At 38.9% G+C, this 27,192-nt stretch overlaps 2 protein-coding genes across 2 annotated transcripts; both read right to left on the reverse strand.

Annotated features, from left to right (window-relative positions):
* Positions 1 to 10,901: 10,901 nt before the first annotated feature.
* Positions 10,902 to 12,045, reverse strand: HRG_10733 (uncharacterized protein; the record flags this gene model as incomplete). The annotated part of the gene is made up of 2 exons (XM_044869203.1): positions 10,902 to 11,580; positions 11,903 to 12,045. 2 exons carry the CDS (start codon positions 12,043 to 12,045, stop codon positions 10,902 to 10,904), a joined length of 822 nt encoding a protein of 273 aa, XP_044715552.1.
* Positions 12,046 to 13,608: 1,563 nt separating this feature from the next.
* On the reverse strand, positions 13,609 to 14,497 carry HRG_10734 (uncharacterized protein; the record flags this gene model as incomplete). Its single annotated transcript, XM_044869204.1, has 2 exons — positions 13,609 to 13,947; positions 14,135 to 14,497. 2 exons carry the CDS (start codon positions 14,495 to 14,497, stop codon positions 13,609 to 13,611), a joined length of 702 nt encoding a protein of 233 aa, XP_044715553.1.
* Between the last annotated feature and the right edge of the window lie 12,695 nt (positions 14,498 to 27,192).

A 27,192-nucleotide genomic window follows, 5' to 3' on the forward strand; every position in this document is an offset into this window, starting at 1 on the left:
TAGGACCCTCGAGCCCCCTCTTCGTCTTAGGGCAACGGACTTTATAGAGGAGCTACCCTCTTCTCCGAGCTAACCTCTGCATAATAGAGAGCTTTTCTGCTGCCTTAGGTAACTACGAGAGTCACCGTAAGGAATACCTTTATAAGACGAAGCTGCTAACTGCTGCACGCAGGCGATAACGGAATCCGTTAGTGCCGTAAAGCTAATCTCTTCGAGAGGAAGAGACTCTTAGGCAGTGGCTTTTAAAGCTCGAGACCTTAATAGCTCCCTCGAGAGGTTATATAACTAACCGTATTAAGAAGACCTATACGGCCTACCTAGGAGCCTTTTTACTAGGAACCTACTAGCTTCTTCGTAGCTAGCTAAGTAAGAAGAAATCCTCGAGAAGCTAACTAATACTTCCTTATAGAAGCTCTTTCCGGCTAGTGGCTACAGGATATATCTCTACTAATAAAGCCTATTAGTAACGGTTACTCGACTATCTTTCGAAGCTAGCTAAGAACTAGACGAAGAGGCTGCTAGAGTATAATAGTAAGCAGTCTTATTCTTCGTGGCTAGCACTCGACCTAGACGGCTCGACCTGCAGCTGCTGCAGCCTATTGCTGCGGCCCCGCTGCTGCTGTTACGGCTGTTGCTCCTTCGGCTCCTCCTCCTCGAGAGCCTTAACCTAGTCTTTAACGGCTGCCCTAGTCGGCCCCGGCCCGCCTTTGCTCCGGGTCCGGTCCCGTTAGACCGGCCCGACTAGTCCCTAATAGACCTTTCAGTCCGTTAGTCGAAAAATCAGGAACTAGTCGAAATCGAACCTCTTCGTTAAAATCAGCAATAAGGGGTAAAAAGGGGGGGTTTTTAAGTAGACCTTCCGGACCGGGACGAGGATTCCTCGAAGAAACGAACGAGAAGGAATCGACCTACCTACTAAGCATATAAAAAGCCCTATCGGCTAGAAGACTGCTAGTAGGTCTTCGAGGAAAACCGACCTAAAGGAATTAACCCTTTAAAGAGGCTACGAGAAACAGTATAACAGTCTCTTAAGGAGGACCCCTCGTTATAGAAGAAGATAGACGAGATTTAGGTTACTAAGAAATAGCAACTAACGCCGCTACCGTAAATTCGAGGAAAAATCGTTGGTATAGTAAATCCGGCCTTCGTCTTCCCTACGGATTAACAAGGCCAAGACCAACCGTTAGAGCCCTCCGACTATCCCCTACGAAAATCAGCTATCCTTAACTCTAGTGCTTCCCTCGATATTTATAATATACTCTTACGATTCCGGTCCTTTAAGGCACGGAGGAATACCTTATTGCCGGGAATTAACCGTATAGATAGAGGATACGGAAGGGTGAATTTTACGATAAAATTACCTAATAGGTCTATACGAATTCTTCGACGAAAAAGGGTAGCTTTTTACCCTCGATTTTTAACGAGCCTAATTTCCTTCCGCTTTCTTCGAGAGGAAGGAATCTTCTAGGATACGACGTCTAAGCCTATAAGGCTAGTCTAGAAGAATTAGACTATTAGGCTTATCGAGGAGAAATTCGGTTAATTTATTCTCGAATTCCGACCTATCCTTAGGAAGGAATCTCTCGAGAAGTTAGCTTTCCTACTTAAAGGAGGTAGGTTTAAGACCCTCTTCCGGCAGCCTAAGGAGACGGCATTCTTTAGCACGCACGACTTAGTTACAGGCCCCTAGCTTTATATAAGCTAGGCTAATAACAGGGCGTACGAATAAGGGGCCTAAAGACCGTCGAATGTAAACACTACGGCTAAGGAAAGACTAGGAGACGAATTTCTAGACGAACGCCTTTACGGCCGGACTAGCCGTATAAGGAAATTTAGGTCGACTAGACCGACGTCTCTAGGGATTAGGAAAGCTTCGTTAGGATAATGTTTTTTATAGACGCTTTTTTAGGGATAGTTTTCCCCTATTTCTTACGGACCTACCTAAGTAAGTATAACTAGTCTGCCCTCTAGGACTTCGTTAACTAGATAAAATCCTACTTTAGCTACGAGGTAAAGAAGATATAGTCTAACGGAGAGCTATTTACGAAGGATATCTTAAATTAGCTTTAAAAAAGGGGCATTTTACCCCTCCCGTTAGCACCGAATACCTAGGCCTAGAACGGAGGGGCAGAAAGATTAGGGGGTGCTATAATAGAAAGGGCCTATACGATAAGACTTACTATAAGGCTTCCCTATAACCTTTAGGGAAGTCGTTAAGACCTTATAACGTTAGCTAATTTAAAAGATCTAAATCCCCCCTTCCTAATAGTCTTAAGAAGAGGTCCTAGATAAGGAAACGGAAGAAGAAACCGACGTTAAAGTAGTCGAGGATAACGCCGACTTCGAAGAAGAGGAAGCTACTAGATTAGATAATCTAGACGAAGAAGGAGACTATAGAAAGCGGTAGAGCTAGAATACGCTACCTACCTACGCCTCCTCCTACGTAAGAAGAAGATCTAGAAGCAGCTTTTTAGTTAGTTTTCCGTCTCGACCCCTAGGGGTAGGAAAGGCACCTCTCTCGAAGGATTACCTAGCTGCCTTTTTATCCCTGCTTCGAAGCAAAGGAAGGTATAGGGCCCGATACGGATACTAAAGAAGATTAACCTCTCCCTATTTCGATCGTTTTTCCGACTTCTACCTAACGCTAATAGAAGACGGTTCCTATAGAGCGTTTATAGTACGCCGGCTCTTTAAGCTATAGTTATTACTCAGGAAGATATATAAAGAGACCTCCTAGACCTACTAGCAAACTAGAAGCAGCTAGAAAGACACCCCTTTAGAGACTAGTTTTTCTAGGCCTAGAAAGACCACCTAGCCTTACACGAAGAGATAGGGTCTTTCGAAGAGGTCCTTAAGGAAAAAGCAAGAGGAAAATAGGTCCTTAGCTATAAGTAGGTCTTTATCTATAAGACTAATAAACACGGCTTCCTTTAAAAGTGCAAGGCCCGGCTAGTTATCTACGGGAACTAGTAGGAAAAAGGGGATTTACCTACTAGGGCAACTACCTTAGTAGGGATGTCTTTTCGGACCCTTATAGCTATAGCAGTAGAATTCGACCTCGAGCTCGATTAAATAGATATAGTTAACGCCTTTATTAACTGCCTACTTAAGGAAGAAGAAGTTATCTATATACGCCTTCTACTAGGCTTCTAATAGCTAGGAAAGGTTCTATGGCTTAGGAAAGCTCTATACGGATTACGAAGATCACCCCTTCTTTAGCAATAGCATTTAATAGGTTCCCTCGAAGCCCTAGGCTTTACGAAAGTCCCTTAGGAACCGTATATAATATAAAAGGGTAAAATTACGGTCTTCTTCTACGTCGACGATATTATCTAGGCCTACCTAAAAGAGGAAGAGGCTGCTACTAGGGAGGCTATACGAGGCCTATAATAAAGGTATAAGATAACTAGGCTAGGGGAGCTAAAGTAGTTCCTAGGGATACGAATCCTTCGGAATAGGTCCTAACGGATAATCTAGCTTACCTAAGACGCCTATATCGATAAGGTCGCTTATAAATTCCTTCTTAATTCCCTCGATAAGAAGCTTCCTCTACGCTTATATTAGACGAAGAGCTTTACCTAATCCGTCCTTTTAAGCTAGGAGCAAGAGAAATACTAATATTAATAAAAGGTAGGCTCCTATTCTTTTTAGCTATTTCTACTAGACCGGATATCTCTTTTACGGTCTCCCGGCTAGCTAGGCATAACTAGAATCCTAGCCCTAGGCATTAAGAAGTAGTAGATAGAGCTATCCTTTATCTCTATTTAACGAGATTATATAGTCTACGCCTAGGAGGGCTAGAAAGGAAGAAATAAGCTATAGAAATTTTCCTCTATTTAAGCGATTCGTCCTTTATAGATAATTCCTTAGATAGAAAGAGCTTATAGGGGTATATTATATCCCTTTTTAGAGGAACTATTGCTTAGAGAGCTTCGAAATAAGCTACTATTATAACTTTAAGTATAGAGGCAGAGCTACTAGCTCTTTTAGAAGCGTTAAAAGAAGCGATTTTCCTTAGCCGGCTAATAATATCGTTACGACTATAAATTCCGTCCCCGTTAGCTATAGAATACGATAATACGTAGACTATACGGATTCTTACGGAGGAAAACAGTAAGCTGTCGACCCGGCTACGGCATATCGATATCTACTAGCATTGGTTACGCTGAGAGGTCTAAAGGGGACTTATTTCCGTCCGTTAGGTTCTAACGGCATTAATACCCCTGCTTTCCTCGAGTAAAGGGAGAAGTGCAGAGCTAAGAACCTCCTCTATACGCTCACTAGCCCGAAGCCGTATTAGCTATGCCCTTACTATAAGGGCAGGCTATAGCTAAGGGGGTGTGTCGCGAAGCGTGGCCTAATTTCGCAGTTCTCGAAGATATCCCTTAGTAAGAGGGACCAAGGAAGCTAAAAACACCCGGTATAGAAGAAGGAGCTAAAAAGAAGGTGCAGAAAGAAGAGTAGGGGCATAAGGGGAAGCATAAGTAGCGAGAGATAAGACGGATGTGCCGGAAACGGCTGCAAAGGAAGGAAAAACCGCAAAAGCTCGGTAGTTAAAAGGACATTAGTAGCTTCTTTAAGCAGGATCTTCTTTGTTAATTAAGATGCTAGACGGGTATAAATAGGGGCGTTAGATAAAGGAAAGAAGGATAATTAAGGCAATATAACAATCACTCCCCTACCTTTATTGCTGCCCCCGTAAGAATCAAATCTCTCTGCCCTGCCTGTCCGACCCCTTACTTCTAATTTCACCTTCGTATATTTTATATATACTTCTCGTATCTCTCTTCGCGAGAACTAGTAGCTAGCTAAGTTACGACGTAGAGCTTATTAGGAGACCGATAATAAGCTATAGAAGGAGTTTTAATATATCTTACTTAAAAATTTTCTTATTTATATAGATTTATTTAACGTCGATACTAAGTTTCTTTATTAAATTCTTTTAAAGCTAGAGTAGTTATTATTCTTAATTAAAGCTTCTATTTATATCTATAATAACGCTAACTTACTTAATAAAACAGCGTAACCTCTCTAGTAAGCTATATATAATAGATAGTAATATACTTTATATTAAGCGCGCCCTATATTTATATAGGAGCTTAGTTTAAGATAGGGGGATACTTTCCTTAACCTAGTTACTAAGCGCTACTAGCCGGCCTTTACTCTAGAAACTACTTAGTGCGTTACCCTTTAACTTATTATTAGCTTCGACGACGTACTTTAATCTAAAGTCTATCTTAATATTCTAATAAGATAGCTTCTAGTTAACGGCCGGCCTTTATCTCGCTTACCCTATAAGTATAAAGCGTATACTAGTTACTAGAGATTATTTAGATACTCCGCTATCGATATTATACTTAGTCCTTTAATAAGTATATAATTTTATAGTACTAATAATTTTAAGGGTTATATCGTCTACTTTAGAATATAGAGTACCTTTAGTAGCTAGTTAAGTTATAATTAGGATCTACTAGTACGCTTAGAGAAGAACGGGTTAAACCTTAAGCTTATTCCGCTATATACCTTTCCTAGCGTACTACTAAACTACTTTATTAAGGACTACGTTTACTAGTACGATTACGATACTAAAACTATTAAGTTTCGCCTTATTAAGGATCCTTAGAGTTTCTACGAGGATAACTAGTCTCTTAGCTAGCATAGCTTAAATTAAAAGCTTACTTAGAGTAAGTACCTATACTTACTATACCTTAGGAGTAGCTTAGTAGAGTAAATTATAGGAATTCTATCCCTACTTAAGGCTCGCCTAGATCTTTATATAGTGCTTAATAGGATACTTACCTTCTTTATAGAGCTCCTATAACTATAACTTAGCTTTAGCTTAAGCTAAGGGAATTAGTAATTCGATTAAGGGAATTCCTAGGGATATAGTCGATAATAACTAGTCTTTTAAGATACTTATAGGTTTTAAAAGTAAGCTTATCTTATAAGACGTTAATAATATATAGTATAGAAGGGTTATTATACTATAAGCTAATATCTAATATTAGATAAAATAGTATAAGACTTTTAGCGTATATATAGATACTTTAGAAATATATAGTACCGCTTATTAAGTATAGGCCTATTTTATTAATAATCTACTCTATTAATAAAAGGATAATAGTAAAGTAAAAAGTAAGCTTTACCTCGCTTACCTTTATACGCTTACGACCTATTCCTATCCTAACCTATTTACTTACTAAATAGGAACGGAGTAGGCTCTAAAGATCTTTAGGTTAGCTATAGTTCGCTCTATTAGCTACTTAAGTTAAGTTACTATAGATATATTAGTATCTATTACTACTCTTACCCCCGGCCGCTCCTTCTATCTACCTTATAAGAGAGATATATAGGTAGTTAAGTAGTCGCGGTATCTAAGCTTCCTAGTATAGGACTCTCGTTTCTATAAAGCTACCTAGGGTATCCTTAATAACGCTTCTACGATTAACTTTCTCTATCCTATAAAGGCAATCGAGCCTATTATAAGAAGGTATAAGCAATAAGCGTAGAATCGGGTAATCGATAACGTAAGCGGAAGGATCGGTCGAAGGAGTATAGGGTAGGATTTCGTCCGGAATTTATAACGAGCATATAAGGGGCTGAATAATATATTAAAAGAATAGCGTTGTAAAAGATGCTTGCAAACTTACTTATTCTATCTACTACTCCTAGGGAAATCCTTCGTCTTTTATAGACCATTGCTCGCCTACTAGTAGACTAATTAGTTAGCTTTCTAGCATATTCTATAGTGATTAAAAAGCTCTATCTATAGTATATCTTCCTAACTTAGTAGGTAGTCTAATTATAGCGTGATGGTTGACGTAAGACTATGGGTTCTAGTATAAGTAGTGGATTTAACTAGAATATTCTATGCCCTACCTATTCTCGTATCGCGGATATCTTCGGAACCGCTAGGCTAAAATAGGCAATAGGGTATCCGTTCTGCTCGTAATTAGCTTATGCATTTTATGCATATTTTTGTTCGTAAGGATAGGCTTATCTAACCCTTTTCCTAGAGGAAGATATAGATATCTAGTAGAGGTCTTTGTCTTTTAAGGGTTATTCCCTTAGACTATATTATAGAGCCTCTTTTACTAGCTTATTCTATAAAGCCTCCCTATGCCTATTATTTCTTTATAATAGTAAAATAGGGATATAAGGGTATATTCTTATACCTATCTAACTATAATACGCTAAAATATACCTTATTAAGTAAGAAATTATATAAAGGGCTAGCTAATATATATCTAGTTTCGGCTAAATACTTTACTAATAGGTATAATAAGTTCTATATATTAAGAAACTATATAAGATAACTAACCTAAGTACGCGCGTAAGTAAGATAGTATACTATATTAACCATGCCTAAGTTCCCTACTATATTAAGTTTCTCTAGACTTAGTAAACTATCTATATAGTTTAATTTAAGATTAAATAGTAAAAGGAAAAGTATTTCTAGAGTTTAAGATTAAGTATAACGTTAAATAGCTTAAAGATCCTAGAATATCTTTACCTTCTTTTTAATACCGCTTATATTATACCTTTTAGTATAATTAGCGATTTCTTAATATATTCTAGGTAATAGGATAGCTAGCGATACTATCTTACGTAGATAATTACGATAAGTAGCTAGTATAAGCCCTCTTATTATTCCTTTTCTTCCTTATAATATCTATAACTACTTTACTTATAAGCGGCTCGTTTAATTTAGTAAAGGGCTATAGTATATAAAAAGAGTAGCTTTAGGTTTAGATTTATAATATAGCTTTACGTTACGATTAGTACTTAAAGAGAAATTCTATTATACTTTCTAGTAAATCTAGCTAGGAAACTTTAATATAATAGTAATAGGAGTATAAGAGTAATAAAAAACACGCTATAAATTTATTTTAGTATTATCTTATTTAATAATAGCTATATACTCGTTTTATTTAGCTATAAGATACCTTATTAAGGACTTATTTTAGCGTTTTTATAAGAGTCTTTAACTATTATAGATTATAGGCTTAGGCTATAGCCTAAGCTTTATAGTTATATATAAAGGGCTAGATCCTATATATATATATATAGGCTAGCTACGTATAAAAGAGCTCTATATAGCTTATTAATATTATCCTATAAATAGTACCTACGCGTACGCTTCTACCTACTCTAGGGGTAAACGCGACCTATAAGACTTCTTTTAATACCTTATATATACGTTCGGCAACGTATAAGAGCGGGAGAAGGCATAAGATAGGCTATAGACCCTTAAGTAGAGAGATAAATAAACCTTTAGTAAATTCCTTCTTAATTTTAAAGAGATACTCTTATAGGTAGCGGGGACTATAGTATAAGAAGATAGCGCGAAGCTTATATAGCTATAAAATTCGATTACGCTAGCCCTATAAGAGCTACTTATCCTTATAATTATACCTACTAACTATAGCGAGTATATAAGCTAGTTAATAAAGGTAGTATAAGGCTATAAGTAAACGCTGCGTTTCTAGAAGCTCTATAAGCGCACGCTATATAGTAGCGATAGGATTACCGCTCCTTTATAAGATAAATAACTAGCTATCGATATAAATAAGGATACCTTAATATTAGCTACCTATATAGACTAGGCTAAACGTAATAAGAAGACGCTATCGACTACCCCAAAAGAAAGAATTATCCGCTTATATGAAAAAGGAGCCTACTTTAATATAGGTTATAATTAATAACTCCTTACTTATTACTGCCCTTATAGATATAGGCTACTAGTACTACGCCCTAGTTAATAAAGCGCTTATATAAGAGATATAAGTACTAGTAAAAAAGATCGCTTTAAGGTAAGTAAAGGGCGCCTTAGGTATAATAGAGGGTATAGTAATTAAGGGCATTATATAGCTAGCTATAAAGGTCGACGGTTACTATAAGCTTATTATAGCTTATATAATCTACTAACTAGAGTTTCCCTTAATCCTTAGGAAACCCTAGTTATTATATATAAAGTTATACTTAGTTCTATACTAAAGGAAGCTATAGTTTAGGCCTATATAATAGTAGATCCGCTATAACGATAGTTTTATAAGTATAAGACTAAGCGTACGAGCTTTATACTTAATATAAAAAGTCCTTACCTCTATCTTTATAGGAACTATATAATAGGTAGAGCGGGGGTAAGGCTAGGCAGCGGCTAATACTATAGTCTACGTAGTTAGCCTAGTAGATATTAATAAGGCCCTTTAAATAAAGAAGCTAAAGTCGCCCTTTAAGCTATAGTAGTAGATACTAAAGCGCTTTTATAACCTCCTATTACTATTTAAGTCCTAGGAAGTAGATAAACAACTTATATAAGCTAGGGTAAACTATAAGATCGTACTTTATATTAATAAGAAGAGGTAAAACTACCTATACTATTTAGACCGCTATATAGTATATTATATATAGAGCTACTAATACTAAAGAAGACGCTAAGGGACCTCTTAAATAAGGGTTTTATTTAAGTAAGTAGCTTTAAAGTAAGAGCGCTAGTCTTATTTATATATAAACTAAGGGGCGGGATATAGTTCTTGTTACGGCCAGGCACATACGAGCCTTGACGGCTATAAAGATGTATTGGCACTATGAACAAAGACTCAAAGCTAAGGAGCAAGAAAGGAAGACTAGACTACACGACCGAGCGGGCCCTTATATAGACACGAGGTCGCGCGTGGGCACGTGATGCTGCTTGGGCACGTGACACTGGTGAGGTTCTGCGCTGGCTCTCTACGCCGGCGCCCAGGGTCGTGACACTACCCCCCGTCTAAGGCCTTGATATGCGTATCAAGGTAGTCAGTCGTGGCGGCGGGTTCTTGGTTTCACGGCTTTCTCTGCTGTGTCGTCATCGTCTCGTTCCTCGCAGCCCTCCTCCGCTGCAGCACATTCGATCCAGTATTGCAGGTTGACGGGTGGGCCTGCTGCGTCCGGATGTTCATCGTGGAAAATCTTCAATGCCATTGGTGCGTTACGGAAATTCCTAGCCGGGTACCAGGTCTCATCAGGTCACATCCCTTCCATAAGACCTGGTATTCCAGTCGTCGACTCCTACCGGTTACTCGAGACTGCTGGACTTGATCAACCTCCACTCGGGTTCTCCGTTGATCTCCTCGGGTGGCGGAGGTGACTGGATCTGCTGGGGCAAGGGTTATCGGCTGCTTTTCGAAGACGGTCGGCGTGGAATAGGTTCTTCATTTTGTACGACTCGGGCAGCTGCAGTACGTAGCTATGACCGCGTTCTTCCAGGATTACGAACGGACCTGACCATTGGTTATCTAGCCGAGTAGTCGGAGCGTTCGTGGCGAAGCCTTTCCTGCTGAGAAAAACTCGGTCACCGATGGCAAAGTCGGTTGGTCGTCGTTTCCTATTAGCCTGTTCCTTCTGACGTTCTTGAGCGGCGGTGGCAGCATTCCTGGCGTCTTCCTGGGTTTCCTGGGCGGTCTGCACAAGTTCCCTAGCTCTGGCGGCGGGTCCGGTGGCAGCGGTCTTGTCAGTCGGGGGCAGTGACAGGGGGTTCCGGATATCTCGGCCTAGGGCTACTTTTAACGGTGCCATGTCGATGGAAGAGTGCCAAGACGAGTTATGGGCGAAGTCGAGGGCGGGCAGCAGGGAACTCCAGTTATCTTGATGCTTCGTCACGTAGAATCGTAGCTTTTGATCTAGGTATTGATTTGTAACTTCTACACCCCTTGGGTCTGAGGGTGTAGGGAGCTTCCATGACGATGCTTCGTTCCCGTGAGCCGGTTAATCTCTGCGAGGAAGGCAGAAATAAACTGTCCAGCGTTGTCAGAAATCCATACGAGGGCATACCGAAGAAACGATAGAGGTAGCGGAAGTAGCGGCTAGCTAAGACTTCTGCCGTATCGTTTTCTTTCCTGGGAGCGTGGCGATAATCCGGCTTAGCTTGCAGACGAAGGTCCAAACATAGTCATATCCGTAACGGTCTTTCGGCATATCCTTCCCGTCACATTCGACGTGCTCCCAAACAGAGGTCGGTACGGGCAGTGGATGGAGCAGTCCAGGGTCTTGTCTCGAGGGTTTTGTTGCGGCGGCAGTCGTGGCAGTTCCGAATATAACGACGGATATCCTCCTTCATCCTTGGCCAGTAGAAGTCTCGTTGGAGCAGCTTGATCACCTTGCTGGATGTCGAACTGGGCGAGAAAGTCGGACCATCTGATCTGTCGTACCGAGAGCAGGCGCTTCGTAGAGAAATGGACTAAGGCTTCGTGATCGGTGATCACATCGAACTTCTGGCCTAAGAGCTCTGGGTAGAAGTGCTCTAGACTCTGTACGACGGCGAGGAGCTCTCGATCTTGGATTGGGTAGGCTCGCTCGGCCGGGGTCATGGTCTTAGAGAAGAATCCAACGGGCTTCCAGGTCTGATCAGGCTGTTCCTGCCATAGAACACCAGCTGTGGCATTCCGGGAGGCATCGGTCTCCAGTCGGGTCGGCAGTTCTGGTCTAAAGAAGGCGAGGACCGGGGCTTCGATAGCCAGGCGCTTGAGTTGATCAAATGCTTCGCGTTGCTCCGGGCCCATCACAAAGGCAACATCCTTCTTAAGCAACCGGTTCAGGGTTCTGCCACTCCGGAGGCGTGGTAGCAGAAAACACGGATGAAGTTGCATAGGCCAACGAATGATCGGATCGCGGTGCGGTCTCGGAGGTCTTCAAACTTCCAGTCTTGTATCGATCGAACTTTCCGAGGGTCGACACTAAGGCCCACACCGGCTTCAAGCAGAACGCCGAGGTAGTCAACCTTGGTCACGTTAAATCTAGACTTCTTGATGTCTCCTGGAGGTTGGCCTGATGGAGTCGCCAGATCACTTCTTGACAGTCTTTCCAGTGGTCTTCTTCTTTATCCGAGTAGATCAGGACGTCATCTGCGTAGGCGCTGGCGCACCGGTCGAGGAGATCGTGAAGCTGCGCGTTGATAAACTGCTGGAACCAGGCGGGACCTACCTTCAGACCGAACGGGAGGACTTTCCAGCGGAAAGTTCCGAAACGGGTGCGAAAGGCGGTCAAATACTCGGAGTCAGGGTCCATGCGGAGACGGTGGAAGGCCTGGATCACATCGATCTTCGTGAAGCGTTGAGCTTCACGGCAACCAGCAAGTACCTTCGAGGGACGGAGCGGGCGTGATGCGACTTTTAAGATGATCGTTCATCCAACGGTAGTCGATGCAGAAGCGGCGGGCGGGCGTGTTCGGGTTCGGAGCGAAGAGGACAGAAGCGGCGTGCGGACTCGGATCGGGCTCGATGAAGTCTATCTCCGGAGGTGATCGACAGTCTCTTTCTCTAGAGGCAGATACTTAACGGGCGTGCGGTACGATGGGGGTCCTGTCGGCGAAAGAGGCTTCTCAAGCTCTAGGACTACATCGTGACCGGGTCGGCTCGAAGGTAGGGTGTGGGCCTCTTTCTTCGAGAAGAATCCCTCTAGATGGGTGAGCTGGGGCGGTAGACGACTACGGACACAAGCAACATGCTCAGGGTCTTCTCCTGAGGAACGGAATGCTTTGTCCCTGGTAGGTCTTCTGATCCGGGAGACTTTAGCAACGGTTCGAGCACTAGGGACGGTCTGGTCAAGGCCGGAGCTTGGCTCGAGCTGGACTGGATCCCGGGCATCAACGGTTCGAGTTCGTTCCACTGTTCGAATCTCTCGTGAGACTCTACTTGGCAGACCAGGGCGTTAATCAGGGCTTGATCTTCGGAGGCTTGGACCGAGGCGACGGAGACGAAGTCGGTAGCAGGGGCGGTCGTGAGCTGAAAACGGACAGACTTCTTGGCAGACGGAGACTTGGACTGAAACGACGGAGACGGAGTCGGTAACGGGGTCGGGACAGAGGCCGGAGGAGCTTGATCAGAGCGGCGCCAGTTCTTGTGGAGGATCCGGTAGCGTTTCTCCTCTTTCTCGAGCAGGCGGTTCCGCCTCTCAGCGTCGGCCTGGATCTTAGGGTCGATCCGACCCGAGAGCGGGGCTTGACGAGAGCTGGATCGTCGGGGAGAACTTGGCGAGGGCAGGAAGATCATCTGGCCAGATGATCTGTCGGGAGGCGCAGTCAAGCAGGAGGCGCTTCTCCGCTTCCAGAAAAGACCGATAAAGATATCATGGCCACACTCAGCTATATCAAATGTCTCGTTTGCGAACGAACGGCCATCGATGACGAAAGTGGCGACCAGCTGTTTCTGGATATAGCCGGCTGGCTTTCACGGAAGTCTTGGAGGAATCCGACTCGGGAGCTCCTTAATCTGGGCTCCGAGTCTTTGGGCGGCGGACTGGGCGAAGGTTGGGCTAACCAGCAAACGGGTTTCGGCTCCGGTATCACAGAGGAGCGGGCAGGTAGCTCACACCATCCACTTGGACTTGACTTGGCAGAGTGAATGACTTGCTAGACCTACTCGCTATCTGTGACACCTTAGGGACCATCAAGGAGTCTTGTGATGGTCCTATTCGTTTCCGAATCTTGATCAGAGTCGTTGGCAGGGACAGGGACGGAGGCGACACGGGAGACAGCATGGGTGCGGTCGGGACAGTCGCGAGAGAGGTGCCCTGTTTTTCCACAAATAAAGCAGGTGCCATTATCCCAATGGACCCTTTTCTCATCGTCGGTCAAGGCTCTGCCAGCATCACGCGAGGTGATAGGGTCGAGCCGGTCTTGTTCGGAGTCTTGGCGGTAGTCGGAGCAGTCTTAGTCGGCGCGCGGCGAGATCGGTCGGAAGAGCGGGAGTCCTGTGTCTGCCTCATACTCCTCTTCTGGCAGTGGACAGCGTCCTTAATGAACCCACAGAAAACCTCGTAGGTCACGGACTCGTCACGGGTCTTGGTCAAGAGGCTGTTATCTAGGTTGGCCGGGATGTGCTGCCACAAGGTATGCTTCATCTGGTCCTCGGGCACACGACCGGTCGCAGTTAAGTAGTCAAATTCCGCAAGGAAGTCCACAATGTCGGTCTTCCCATTCACGGTAAACTGGAGGCGTTGCAGGCGGTCAAGAGCCTCGGAAAGCTCATTCGGATTGCCATAGGCGGACTCGAGGGCTTGGATCATCTCTGCCACTCCAGAGAAGGGTCGAGTGTCAGAGGAGAAGCGGGTTTCAAGTGCTCGGCGGGCTTTTCCCGAGCAGGTTATACAGACAGACCATCCGGCTGTTCTCAGTCCGGAAGGTTCGTACGTCTTCGTCAAATTTGTTCTTTATGCTCAGGATGAAGGAATGGAACTCGTCCTTCTTTCCTGAGAACGTCGCGGAGGCCTTGATGCGCGATTTGGCGGCGTCGCTGTACTCGGGGTTCTTGCCCTCTGGGAAGGGGGCAAAAACAGGCCAGGCAGCTTTGCCTGTTGGTCGGAAGGCCGGGCCATTTGGGCCGGCAAAAGCAGTCGAGGGCTCCCGGTGCTGTCGATTTGATTCAACAGACAGAGAGCGTTCATTTAGACGGGCCGTTAAGGCCGCAATCTGTTCCCTCATCTCGCGGATGAGAGCGTCTTGGGGGCTCGGGGCAGCCATGGCTACTATTTCGGATTCAGTGGCTTGGCCAGCAAGCCGGGGGGAACGGCGAGGCTGATCAGAGGCAGGGCTTCCTCGGATATCATAGTCGCGAGGTGATAGGTGTCGGAAATGATACCACGCGGAATCACGGTCAGATGCCTGCACGAGCAGGGACGGTCGGAGGTCAGACGGGACGAATCCCTTGGTCGGAACGGTTGGTCGGACGGCTACACACGCGTAGTCTTGGTCGGAACGGACGTGATCTCAGCCTTGAGGATCACTTGGTCGGTGGTCGGAGTCTTGGTCGGAACGGTCAGAACGGATGCGCTGGATTTACGTCAGGCGCGTGTGACGTGAAAGCTCGGTGCCTATTTGCTTAATCGCTGGCAAGCGATCTTATTGAGCTTTGAGTAGTGTTACGGCCAGGCACATACGAGCCTTGACGGCTATAAAGATGTATTGGCACTATGAACAAAGACTCAAAGCTAAGGAGCAAGAAAGGAAGACTAGACTACACGACCGAGCGGGCCCTTATATAGACACGAGGTCGCGCGTGGGCACGTGATGCTGCTTGGGCACGTGACACTGGTGAGGTTCTGCGCTGGCTCTCTACGCCGGCGCCCAGGGTCGTGACAGTTCTATTATAACTATAGGGCTCTAAACGTAATTATAAGGCTAGACCGCTACCCCTTACCCTTAATCTTAGATACGCTCTATAACCTCTTAAAGGTAAAGTAGTTTATAAAGCTAGATATAAAATAAGTATTTTATAAGGTATAGATCTTAGAGGGTAATAAGTAAAAGATAGCGTTCTATATACGCTATAGCTTATTTAAGTAGCTTATAACGCCCTTTAGCCTCTTAAGAGCGCCTATTACCTTTTAGTATTATATTAATAATATACTTTAAAACTTCCTTAATAAGTTCGCTTTTATATATATAAATAATATCCTTATCTATATAAGCGGCTCTTATAAGGACTATATATAGAAAGTATAGAGGGTCTTAAAGCGCCTCTAACTTTATAAGCTCTACCTTAACTTAAATAAGTATAAATTTAAGGTTAAGAGGGTTAAGTACCTAAGCTTTATTATTTATATAAGTATAAGTATATAAGCGGATCTTATAAAGATCTAAGCGATCTAGGACTAAGCGGCCCTAACTATATAAATAGGTATATAGAGCTTCCTTAGGTTCGCGAACTATTATAGGATATTTATTAAGGGCTTCTCTTATATTATAATGCTTTTAAACGAGATTACTAAGAAATAGACCGCTTTTCGTTAAGGGCCTATATAAGAACGAGCGTTTTATACGCTTAAGGACCTATTCTTATAAGCCCTAGTACTACTTTAGTAGGACTTTAACTAGTTTATATTAGTTAAAGTAAACTATAGTAGCTAGGTACTTAAAGGAACGCTTTCTTAAAAGGTAGATAAGTAGAAGTTATTAATAGCGTTCTACTCTTATAAGCTAACCTTAGTAAAGTAGAATTACGCTATTTATAATTCTTAAGGTATATAAGTAAAAGCGGAATTTTAGGAAATTAAGGAATTACGTAAGACTATATAATAAAGGGGAAGAAGGAGTATAAGGTAGGATTTTTAATAGAATTTATTAGTAATATATTAGTATATATAAGAGGTGTTAAAGTTAATAATTCTCTATTTATCTACTAGCGGACATACTATCTTTAGATAATTATAGCTAAACGGAAGAACCTTTCGGGACCAGATTTAGGCTACCGTATAGCCCTAAGACTAAGGAATTCCGTAATACCTCGAGTAAATCTAGAAGTGTCTTAGTTCTACTAATATTTATGTTTAAAGGAGGTTAGTTATACTAGTATTCTTAAGAGGTCTTAGCTAGTATTCTAAGCTAGCTCTATTCCTTCGATTCCTAATTATATAATAACCGGTAACCCGTTTAATATATAATAATATATAAAATAACGAGCGATTCTTACTCTATAAGATAAGATTTTATCTATAATTAACATACTACTTATTAGCTTATATAATCGGGAGAGTATATTATAGCTGCTTTATTTATAGTAGGAATACCGTTCCTTATAATAATAAAGAGATACTAGCGATTATTAGCTACCTTAAGTAATAGTAAGTAGAGCTCTAGAGCTATAAGAGCTTTAAGGTTCTTATAAACTATAAGAACCTTAAGTACTTTATAACCTACTAGTACCTCTTAAAGCGGTAAGCCCGCTAAGCGGAGTATCTCTTATACTTTAACTTCTTAATTAAGTACCGCTTTAAGCGGGACTCTATAGTCTTAGACGCGCTTTCTTAAAGGGATTAAGACCGGCCGATAAGAGCGGATATCGAGGCCTAGGATCTATAGCTTATCTTATAAGAAGCGCTATAGACTTATATAAGAGCTTCCTTAGTAAAGGAAGGCGCGGTACTAGTAAATAAGCTTTCCCTTATACTTTTACTACTAAATAAGCTTTCCCCTATACCTTTACCTTAGTTTAATAAGGAGGGATAGACCGGCCTAAGGGCGCGCGCGGTAAGAGTATTTTAAGATAAGGCCCTTTAACGCTTATAAGATAAGATAGCGGCTCTAGACTATACCTATAAGGGTATATACCGCGCTATAAAGTCTAGCGCTTAACGCTTAGATTTAAAGCTAAAGTTAAAAGTATAGGTAGCTAACTACTATATCGACCTATAAGGGCATCTATATTAATAGGGGAGACTATAGGTACTAAGCGTACTATATACTATAAAAGCTAAGGAGAAGGATAGTCCGTTAGAGCTAGATAAATAGAACGAGCTTTAAGGGAAGCTAGTTTAGCTTATCTATAACTTTAGTATTTATAAGGAACGGTGTTCCTACTATAAATAAAGCAGCTATAATATACTCTCCCGATTATATAAGCTAATAAGTAGTATATTAATTATAGACAAAATCTTATCCTATAGGGCAAGAATTGCTCGTTATTTTACATGTTATTATATATTAAACGGGTTGCCGGTTATCGTATAATCAGGAATCGAAGGAATAGAGCTAGCTTAGAATGCTAGCTAAGACCTCTTAAGAACACCGGCACGACCAACCTCCTTTAAACACGAATATTAGTAGAACCAAGATACTTCTAGATTTACTCGAGGTATCACGGAATTTCCCAGTCTTAGGGCTATACGGCAGCCTAAATCTAGTCCCGAAAGGTTCTTCCGTTCAGCTACAATTATCTATATAAGACAGCATGTCCGCTAGTAAATAGATAGAGAATTATTAACTTTAACACCTCTTCTATATACTAATATACTACTAATAAATTCCGTTAAAAGTCCTACCTTATACTCCTTCTTCCCTCATTACGTAGTCTTACGTAATTCCTTGATTTCTAAAATTCCGCTTTATATACCTTAAGAGGTTATAAGCCCGGCTTGCTCCTTTTAAGCCGGGAAATCAACTACTTATACCTTTGAAATTCCTTGTCGAAATACCCGATTAAAGTTCCTTTCGAAAATCCCCCTAACGACTTTTTCTACCTTCCTACGCTCTTAAACTCCCGCCTAGACTTCTCGATCCCTATAAACGAAATAATACCGAATTTATATAAAATAGGTAGATAGAAAGAATATAAATTCTCTAGACTTAAGGGAAATTTAAATTATACTCTTTAGACTATAAGGATAAGAGCTATCCTTACTAAGGAAAGGCTTATCGCTACCTTAGAGCAAGAAAATTATATAAAGACTATAGAAGCTTTATCCTAGATTTTTCTTTAAGTTAAAGATAGCCCTTTAATATAAATTAAGCATTTAATAAATGCTAAAGCTACTTAGGATAAGCTTATAAAGCTATATAATCCGTCGAATTTCTCGTCGAATTATTTACTTATAAAGCAGCTCTTTAATCTTAGTCCCTCGGGCTCTAATTTAAAGAAATACCTTTATAAGGTAAAAGAAATCTACGAGGATTTAAAATCCTATAATATAGAAATTCTAGAAGTTATCCTTATAGTATGGATTCTTAATTGCCTTAATAAGGAATTTAGAAGCTATACTATAAATATTACGCAGAGCCTTAGGTATAATTCTACGGCGTTTACCCTCGAATCCCTAACAGCTAGTCTTTTAGACGAAGCTAGAAGAATAGAGGATATAGATAAATCTTCGGAGAAAGCCTTCCTAATACGAAGGAAGCCTTAGAAATCCCATAGAAATTCTATAGATACTCCTTATTATAAGGAATGTAAAAAACCAGGGCATTTTATAGTAAATTACTATAAATTATACCTAAATAAGGCTCCCGCTTATTAGGTATTAAATAAAGGAAAAAGGGATAATAGGACTCGAATTTCTAAGAAGAGAAAATCTTCTTCTTCTTCTTCTTCTAAGAAGAAATCCCCTTCTAGTAGTATTTCTACTACTAATAAAAGAAGGAAGGCTCGAATTACTAAGCTAGAGTCCGATTCGGAAGATAGTAATAAGGTCTTAAATATAGCTTTATAAGAAAATATAGACCTAGATATCGACCTTATAGACCTTTCTAGGCTCCGACCCTATATAAACGTCTAAGGATTTAGAGGTAATTTTAACCTCTATAAATACCCCTATAGTAGAAGCTAATAAAGACTCTCTTTTAGGACCTCTAGAAGCCTTAATTCCTAGAATAAAGGAATTAGTCTTAAAGGTAAGAGAAGGAGGATTTCTTAGTTATAAGAATAAAAGGATCTTTGATTTTATCTATAATACCGGAGCTACTAGGCATATAGTATCTAATAAGAATTTCCTTATTAACTATAAAGAAATTAAGTCTAAAGTTTACTAGGGAAAAGCTTCCTTTATATTAGTAAAAGAAAGGGGACTTAGTATTTAAGTTCCGTATAGTAAAAAGGTATATCCTTTAAGACTGCTTTTATATACCTAAATTAGGGTAAATATACTATCCTAATCTTATTTTAATAATACCTATGCCTTAATAGGAGGAAATAAAGTCCTTTTATTAGATAATAAGGCTAAGGTCCTTACTAAAGGATTTCTTAGAAATAAATTATATTATATTCCTATAGAACCTTTATTAGAAAGCTAATCGATCCTTATTACGTTTTTAAAAGCAAAGGATATAGATTTTTATACTTAGCACTTACGCTTAGGGCATATAAATGGTAAGGCTATTTTAGAAATATTAAAAAGATATAATAAGGATATAAAAATACCTTTAGAAGAGGAAAATAAAATAAGGCAATATAAAATATATATTAGAGCTAAAGCAACGAATAAGGTTAATAAACAACCTTCGTATAAGTCTTATTCGTATTTAAAAAAAATAGTATTAGATATTTAGGGGCTAATTAAAGTGCCTACTTATAATAAATATTACTATTATATTTCTTTCCTAGACGTAGGAACCTAATATCTAGAAATATACCTTCTTGAAAAAGGAGAAGCTCTAGATAGGTTCCTAGAATTTAAAAATAGGGTAAAATAACCCTAAAAATACTAGGATTAGAGAAGCATTTTCTAATAATGCTAAAGAATTTATATATAAAATAAAGCTCTATTATGAAAAAGAAGGAATTACCTTTAATTCTAGTCCTCTAAGGACGCGGAATCTAACGGTAGAATAGAAAGAATAAATCGTACTATATTAGAAAAGTACGAGCTCTTTTATTTACTGCTAGGCTTCCTAAATATCTATAGGAGAAGCTGTTTTAATAGCTACCTATTTATATAATAGATCACCGCATTCTATAATAGGATTTAAAGTCCTATAGAAAGAGAGGATAATATAATACTACCCTTCGAGACCTTAAATAAAATTAAGACCTTCGAAGCCTTATATATTATAAGAATAAAGACCCTAGAGATAAGCTAGATAATAGAGCTTTTAAGGAATAATAGTAAGCTATTTAGAAAATGCATATAAAATCTAGGATTTTCTAAGAGAAAGATTACTATCTCTAGAGATATTACTATACTAGAAAATAAATTTATAAAAATCTAGAAATCTCTAGTAGTAATAATACCTTTGATTTTAATTCTATTCGAATAAAGATAAGCTAGAAAGCTATATCCCTATAGAGGAAGCTACTAGAGAACCTAGAGATAAAAGTCCCTCGCCCTCTATAAAAGAAGAGTCTCTAAATAACGATCCTATTCCTACTACTAGTAAAATAGTAGTAGAATTACCTAAGAAGCTAGAAGGGTTCGATTCTAACTATATCGAATACCTTAACGTTAATTTATTTCTAAACTACGATTTTATAGAGTTAATTCTAGCTAGTATAGAAAATCAGGATCTAAAAATTCTAAAGACCTATAAACAGGCAATAAATAGCCCTAAAATAGTATTTTAGAAAGATACTATAATTAAGGAAATTATCTAGCTAATTAAATATAAAACTTAGGAATTTTCCTACCTCCCTAAGGATAGGGAGGCTATAGGAGGCCGCTAGGTCTATACTATTAAGAAGGATAGTTAGAATAATATAATAAAATATAAAGCCCGTTTCGTAATATAGGGATTTAAGTAGATCTATAGCTTAGATTTCCTAGATACCTTCTCGACTACGGCTAGACCTAAATCTATTAGAATTCTACTTATTTTAGCTATTATCTACGAATTCGAAGCTTTGCAAATAGATATAATAAATGCCTTCGTATATACTAATATAGATAGCGAAGTATATATCGATCTTCCTATAGGCTACGAAGAATACGCTCTTAAAGAATATTATTTAAAATATAGATTAGCTTATAGAGCTAAAGGAATTAAATTAACTAAATTCCTAGACCTATATAAAACCGGTTAAATTAAAGTAAAGCTAAAGAAAGCATTATATTGCCTAAAATAAAGTCCTAAGCTCTAGTATAATCATTTAAAAATTATACTAAATAATCTCGGATTTCTTCCTCTTTTAATAGACGAAGGAGTATTTATAAATAAGGACTATAGTATAGCCTTAGCAATTTACGTCGACGACTTTCTTATAGTAGGGCCCTCTAAATCTATAATAGAAGAAAGATTATTTAAAGAATTATCTAAATTCCTAGATTTTACTATCTTAAGAGATATAAAAGACTTCTTAGGTCTAAATATTATAATAAACCGAGAAAATAAAGAGCTATATATATCCTAAGAAGATTTTACCTTAAATAAATTAAAGGAATTTAATAAAGAAGGTTTAGGAACTTCGAATTTACCCGCTATACTAGGCTTTAAGCTTATAAAAGCAAAGGAATTACCTTCTAAGGAAGATATATTATAATTTTAGAAAGAAATAGGATCTCTATTATACTTAGCCTTATTTACTAGGCTAGATATCTTATATTCTATAATTTCCTACGCTAGATTCGCGGCTAAGCCTAACTAGATGTATTTTAAGGCTTTAAATATAATTTAGAAATATTTAAATAAATTCCTAGCCTAAAGATTAAATATAATTATAATATCCCTTTACCTATCTATATATAAGGGTTTTACCGACTCTAGCTAGGCGTCGGATTTAACGGACGGAAAATCCTTTTCCGGTTACTGTTTTTATATATATAATAATATAATAAGCTAGGCTTGCTCTAAGTAGAAAGCCGTTGCCCTTTCTACTTATAAAGCAGAGTATATTAGCCTTAGGGAGGCAAATAAAGAAGCTGTTTATTTAAACATGCTTTTTAAAAATATTACTAAGGATCTATCTATTAAGATTCTTAATACTATACCTCCTATTTTAACGGATAATACTACTACTATTAAATTAGCAGAAAATCCGGAATTTTATAAAAGGTCTAAGTATATAAGATTAGCCTATTACTATACTAGAACTAGTATAAGAGAAGGGGAAATTAGAGTTTTTTATATTAAATTAGAAGATAATATAGCTAATATTTTTACGAAGGAATTAAGACCTAGATTACTCTATAAATTTAAAGACGGTCTATCCTTAATATAAGTTCCTAAGTAATTAAAAGGGGTTTTTAGATATTTCTTATACTTTCTATATCTTTCCCCTACTAGGTTTTTCCTTTTAGGTTTCCTAGAGAAATATTTACTAGGTTTTTATCTATTAAGACTTTCCTAGCAATAATAGGTTTTACCTTATATAAGGTTATCCTATAAATAATTATTATAACTATAGATTTTTCCTACTATAGGTTTTTCTATTAGTATATACCTAAGGATTTCTTTTTTTCCTAAGAAAGAATAGGTTTTTATATATCCTATTAAGGTATAAGAATAGTTTTCCTATATTAGGTTTTTACCCTATATATATACTACTATAAATAAATTAGTAAAGAGTATATAAATCTACTCTTTAAGGGAGGCTATAAGGAACGGTGTTCCTACTATAAATAAAGCAGCTATAATATACTCTCCCGATTATATAAGCCAATAAGTAGTATATTAATTATAGACAAATTTTCATCCTATAGAGCAAGAATCGCTCGTTATTTTGCATGTTATTATGCATTAAACGGGTTGCCGGTTATCGTATAATCGGGAATCGAAGGAACAGAGCTAGCTTAAAATACTAGCTAAGACCTCTTAAGAACACTAGCACGACCAACCTCCTTTAAACACGAATATCAGTAGAACCAAGACACTTCTAGACTTACTCGAGGTATCACGGAATTCCCTAGTCTTAGGGCTATACGGCAGCTTAAATCTGGTCCCGAAAGGTTCTTCTGTTTAGCTATAATTGTCTATATAAGACAGCATATCCGCTAGTAGATAGATAGGAAAATTAACTTTAACACCTCTTCTATATACTAATACACTACTAATAAATTCCGTTGAAAATCCTACCTTATACTCCTTCTTCCCCTCTATTACGTAGTCTTACGTAATTCCTTAATTTCCTAAAATTCCGCTTTTGCTTATATACCTTTAGAAAGCTCTATAAGCGTACGCTATATAGTAGTAATAGGATTACCGCCCTTTTATAGGATAAATAACTAGCTATTAATATAGATAGGGATACCTTAATATCGGCTACTTATATAGACCGGGCTAGACGCGGTAAGAAGACGCCGTCGACTACCCTTTATACCGCCCCGTACTTTAAGTAGTAGGCGAAGTAGGTAACGAGCGAGGAAATTAAGAAGAGGAAGGCTAATAGCCGCTACCTATATTATAGAGTATCTATATACTTTATATTAAAATGCCCCTTCTTTTTAGCTAAGCGGCCTATAGCGGTTTAAGTAGTAAAGATAGAACTACTCCTTACCTTAGATAATAAGGAGGACTCCGCCCCCCTAGGCTTAGAGGAAAAAGAGTAGCTCTAGAGTAAAGATAGGCTCTAGAGCCTTAATTACTAGTACTAGTAAGAGAGAAGGAGGAATTATCCGCCTATATAGAAGAGGAGCCTACTTTAATATAAGTTATAATTAATAACTCCTTACCTATTATTACCCTTATAGATAAGGGCTACTAGTACTACGCTATAGTTAACGAGGCGCTTATATAAGAGATATAAGTATTAGTAGAAAAGATCGCCCTAAGGCGAGTAAAGGGCGCCTTAAGCGCGATAGAGGGTATAGTAATTAAGGGTATTATATAGCTAGCTATAGAGGTCGATAGTTACTATAAGCTTATCGTAGCTTATATAATCCCTTAACTAGAATTTCCCTTAATCCTTAGGAAACCCTAGTTATTATATATAGAGTTATACTTAGTTCTATACTAAAGGAAGCTATAGTTTAGGCCTACGTAATAGTAGGTTTACTATAATAATAGTTTTATAGGCGTAAGACTAGGTATATAAGCTTTATACTTAGTATAAGAAGTCCTTACCTTTATCTTTATAGGAACTATATAATAAGTAGAGCGGGGGTAAGGCTAGGCAGCGGCTAATATAGCGGTTTATATAGTTAGCTTAGCGGATATCGATAAGGCCCTTTAAATAAAAAAGCTAAAGTCGCCCTTTAAGCTATAGTAGTAGATACTAAAGCGCTCTTACGACCTCCTATTACTATTTAAGTCCTAGGAAGCGGATAAGCTTAACCTATATAAGCTAGAAGTAAACTATAAGATCGTAATTTATACTAATAAGAAGGGGTAGGAACTACCTATACTATTTAGACCGCTATATAATATATTATACGCGGAGCTATTAGTACTAAAGAAGACGCTAAGGGACCTCTTAGATAAGGGTTTTATTTAAGTAAGTAGCTCTAAAGTAAGAGCGCTAGTCCTATTTATATATAAACTAAGGGGCGGGATATAGTTCTATTATAACTATAGGGCTTTAAACGTAATTATAAAGCTAGACCGCTACCCTTTACCCTTAATCTTAGATATACTCTATAACCTTTTAAAGGTAAAGTAGTTTATAAAGCTAGATATAAAATAAGCGTTCTATAAGGTATAGATCTTAAAGGGTAATAAGTAAAAGACAGCGTTCTATATACGCTATAGCTTATTTAAGTAGCTTATAACGCCCTTCGGCCTCTTAAAAGCGCTTACTACTTTCTAGCGTTATATTAATAATATATTATAGGACTTCCTTAATAAGTTCGCCTTTATATACGTAGATAATATCCTTATTTATATAAGCAGCTCTTATAAGGACTATATATAGAAAGTATAAAGGGTCCTAGAGCGCCTCTAACTTTATAGGCTCTACCTTAACCTAGATAAGTGCGAATTTAAGGTTAAGAGGGTTAAGTACCTAGGCTTTATTATCTACGTAGGCGTAAGTATATAGGCGGATCCTATAAAGATCTAGGCGATCTAGGACTAAGCGGCCCTAACTATATAAATAGGCGTATAGAGCTTCCTTAGGTTCGCGAACTATTATAGGATATTTATTAAGGGCTTCTCTTATATTATAAGTCCTTTAAACGAGATTACTAGGAAATAAACCGCTTTTTATTAAGGGCCTATATAAGAAGGAGCGTTTTATACGCTTAAGGACCTATTCTCGCGGGCCTTAGTATTACTCTAGTAGGACTTCGACCGGTCTATATTAGTCGAAGCGGACTATAGCGGCTAGGCACTTAAAGGAACGCTCTCTTAGGAGGTAAACGGGCGGAAGTAACTAATAGCGTTCTACTCTTATAAGCTAACCTTAGTAGAGCGGAATTACGCTATTTACGATAAAGAGATACTAGCGATTATTAGCTACCTTAAGTAATAATAAATAGAGCTCTAGAGCTATAAGAGCTTTAAGGTTCTTATAGACTATAGGAATCTTAAGTACTTTATAACCTACTAGTACCTCTTAGAATAGTAAGCCCGCTAAGCGGAGTATCTCTTATACTTTAACTTCTCGATTAAGTACCGGCTAAGGTAGGACTCTATAATCCTAGATATACTTTCTTAAAGGGATTAAGACTAGCTAATAGGAGCGGATATTAAGGCCTAGGATCTATAGCTTATCCTATAAAAAGCGCTATAGACTTATATAGGAGCTTCCTTAGTAAAGGAAGGCGTAGCGCTAACGGATAAGCCTTCCCTTATACCTTCGCCTTAGCCTAGTAAGGAGAGATAGACTAGCCTAGGGGCGCGTATAGCGTAGGTATTTTAAGATAAGGTCCTTTAGCGCTTATAGGATAGGATATCGTCTTTAGACTATACCTATAAGAGTATATACTGCGCTATTAAGTCTAGCGCTTAACGCCTCGATCTAAAGCTAAAGCTTAAGGTATAAGTAGCTGACTATTATATCAACCTATAGGGGCATCTATATTAGCGGGGGAGACTATAGGTGCCGGGCGCGCCGTATACTATAGAAGCTAAGGAGAAGGATAGACCGCTAGAGCTAGATAAATAGAACGAGCTCTAAGGGAAGCTAGTTTAGCTTATCTATAACTTTAGTATCGTAGGCTACCTAGGTAAGCAGGGTATAGTAGTAGGCCTTATAAGGTATTTCTACTAGCCCCTCCTATAGTACTACGTTCGCCGCTTCCTTTATAATTACGATATCTATAGCTATACTAAGATTTAAAGGGCGTAGCTTAAAGGGCTACTTAAGTAGCTTCTAGTACCTAACTAGTTCTATATATATATATAAATAGACTTTATAACGGACCTCTTACTTATAGAGGGCGGTAACCGCTATATATAGGTAATTAAGGACTAACTTAGTAAGTTTATAGTATTAAAGCTAATACCGTTTATAGATATAAAGTCTTATATAGAGCGCTTCCTATAATACTAAGCCCGCTTATATAGCTAGCTAGCCTCTATTATAAGCGATAAGGGATCGAATTAAACTAGCTACTTTTAATAGTACCTATACTAGCTACTTTAGATTACGTAGCTACTTAGTATAGTATATTACTTATAGACCGATAGAGGGCCTAAGAGGGTTAACTAAGAGGTATAAGCTTACTTATAGGCTATCGTAGCCTATAATAAAGTAGACTAAGACCGTTAGCTCCCCGCGGCCTAACTTATATTAAATAGTAAACTATGTACCTCTATTAAAATAGCCTTTTTCTTTATAATATATAGCTTTAAACTACCCTTACTAGTTCCCTTTACTATAGATATAATAGCGGAGTAGTATAGTAATTTATTACTAGAGGGCCGCGCCTCTACGTTTATATAAAAGCTATAGGAGACTATAGATTATTACTAATCTACGATAGCCGCCGCGGCGTAAGATTAAAAGCGGCACGCTAATAAGACTAGGGCCCTAGTAGATAGGTTTATAGTAAGAGATAAGGTATAGCTAGACCTCTATAACTATAGGTCGGTATAGCTAAAAAAGAAGCTTAACTAGCTATATATAAAGTTTATAATAT

The sequence above is a fragment of the Hirsutella rhossiliensis genome (assembly GCF_020360975.1).
Source record: "Hirsutella rhossiliensis strain HR02 chromosome Unknown scaffold00017, whole genome shotgun sequence".
NCBI lineage: Eukaryota > Fungi > Ascomycota > Sordariomycetes > Hypocreales > Ophiocordycipitaceae > Hirsutella > Hirsutella rhossiliensis.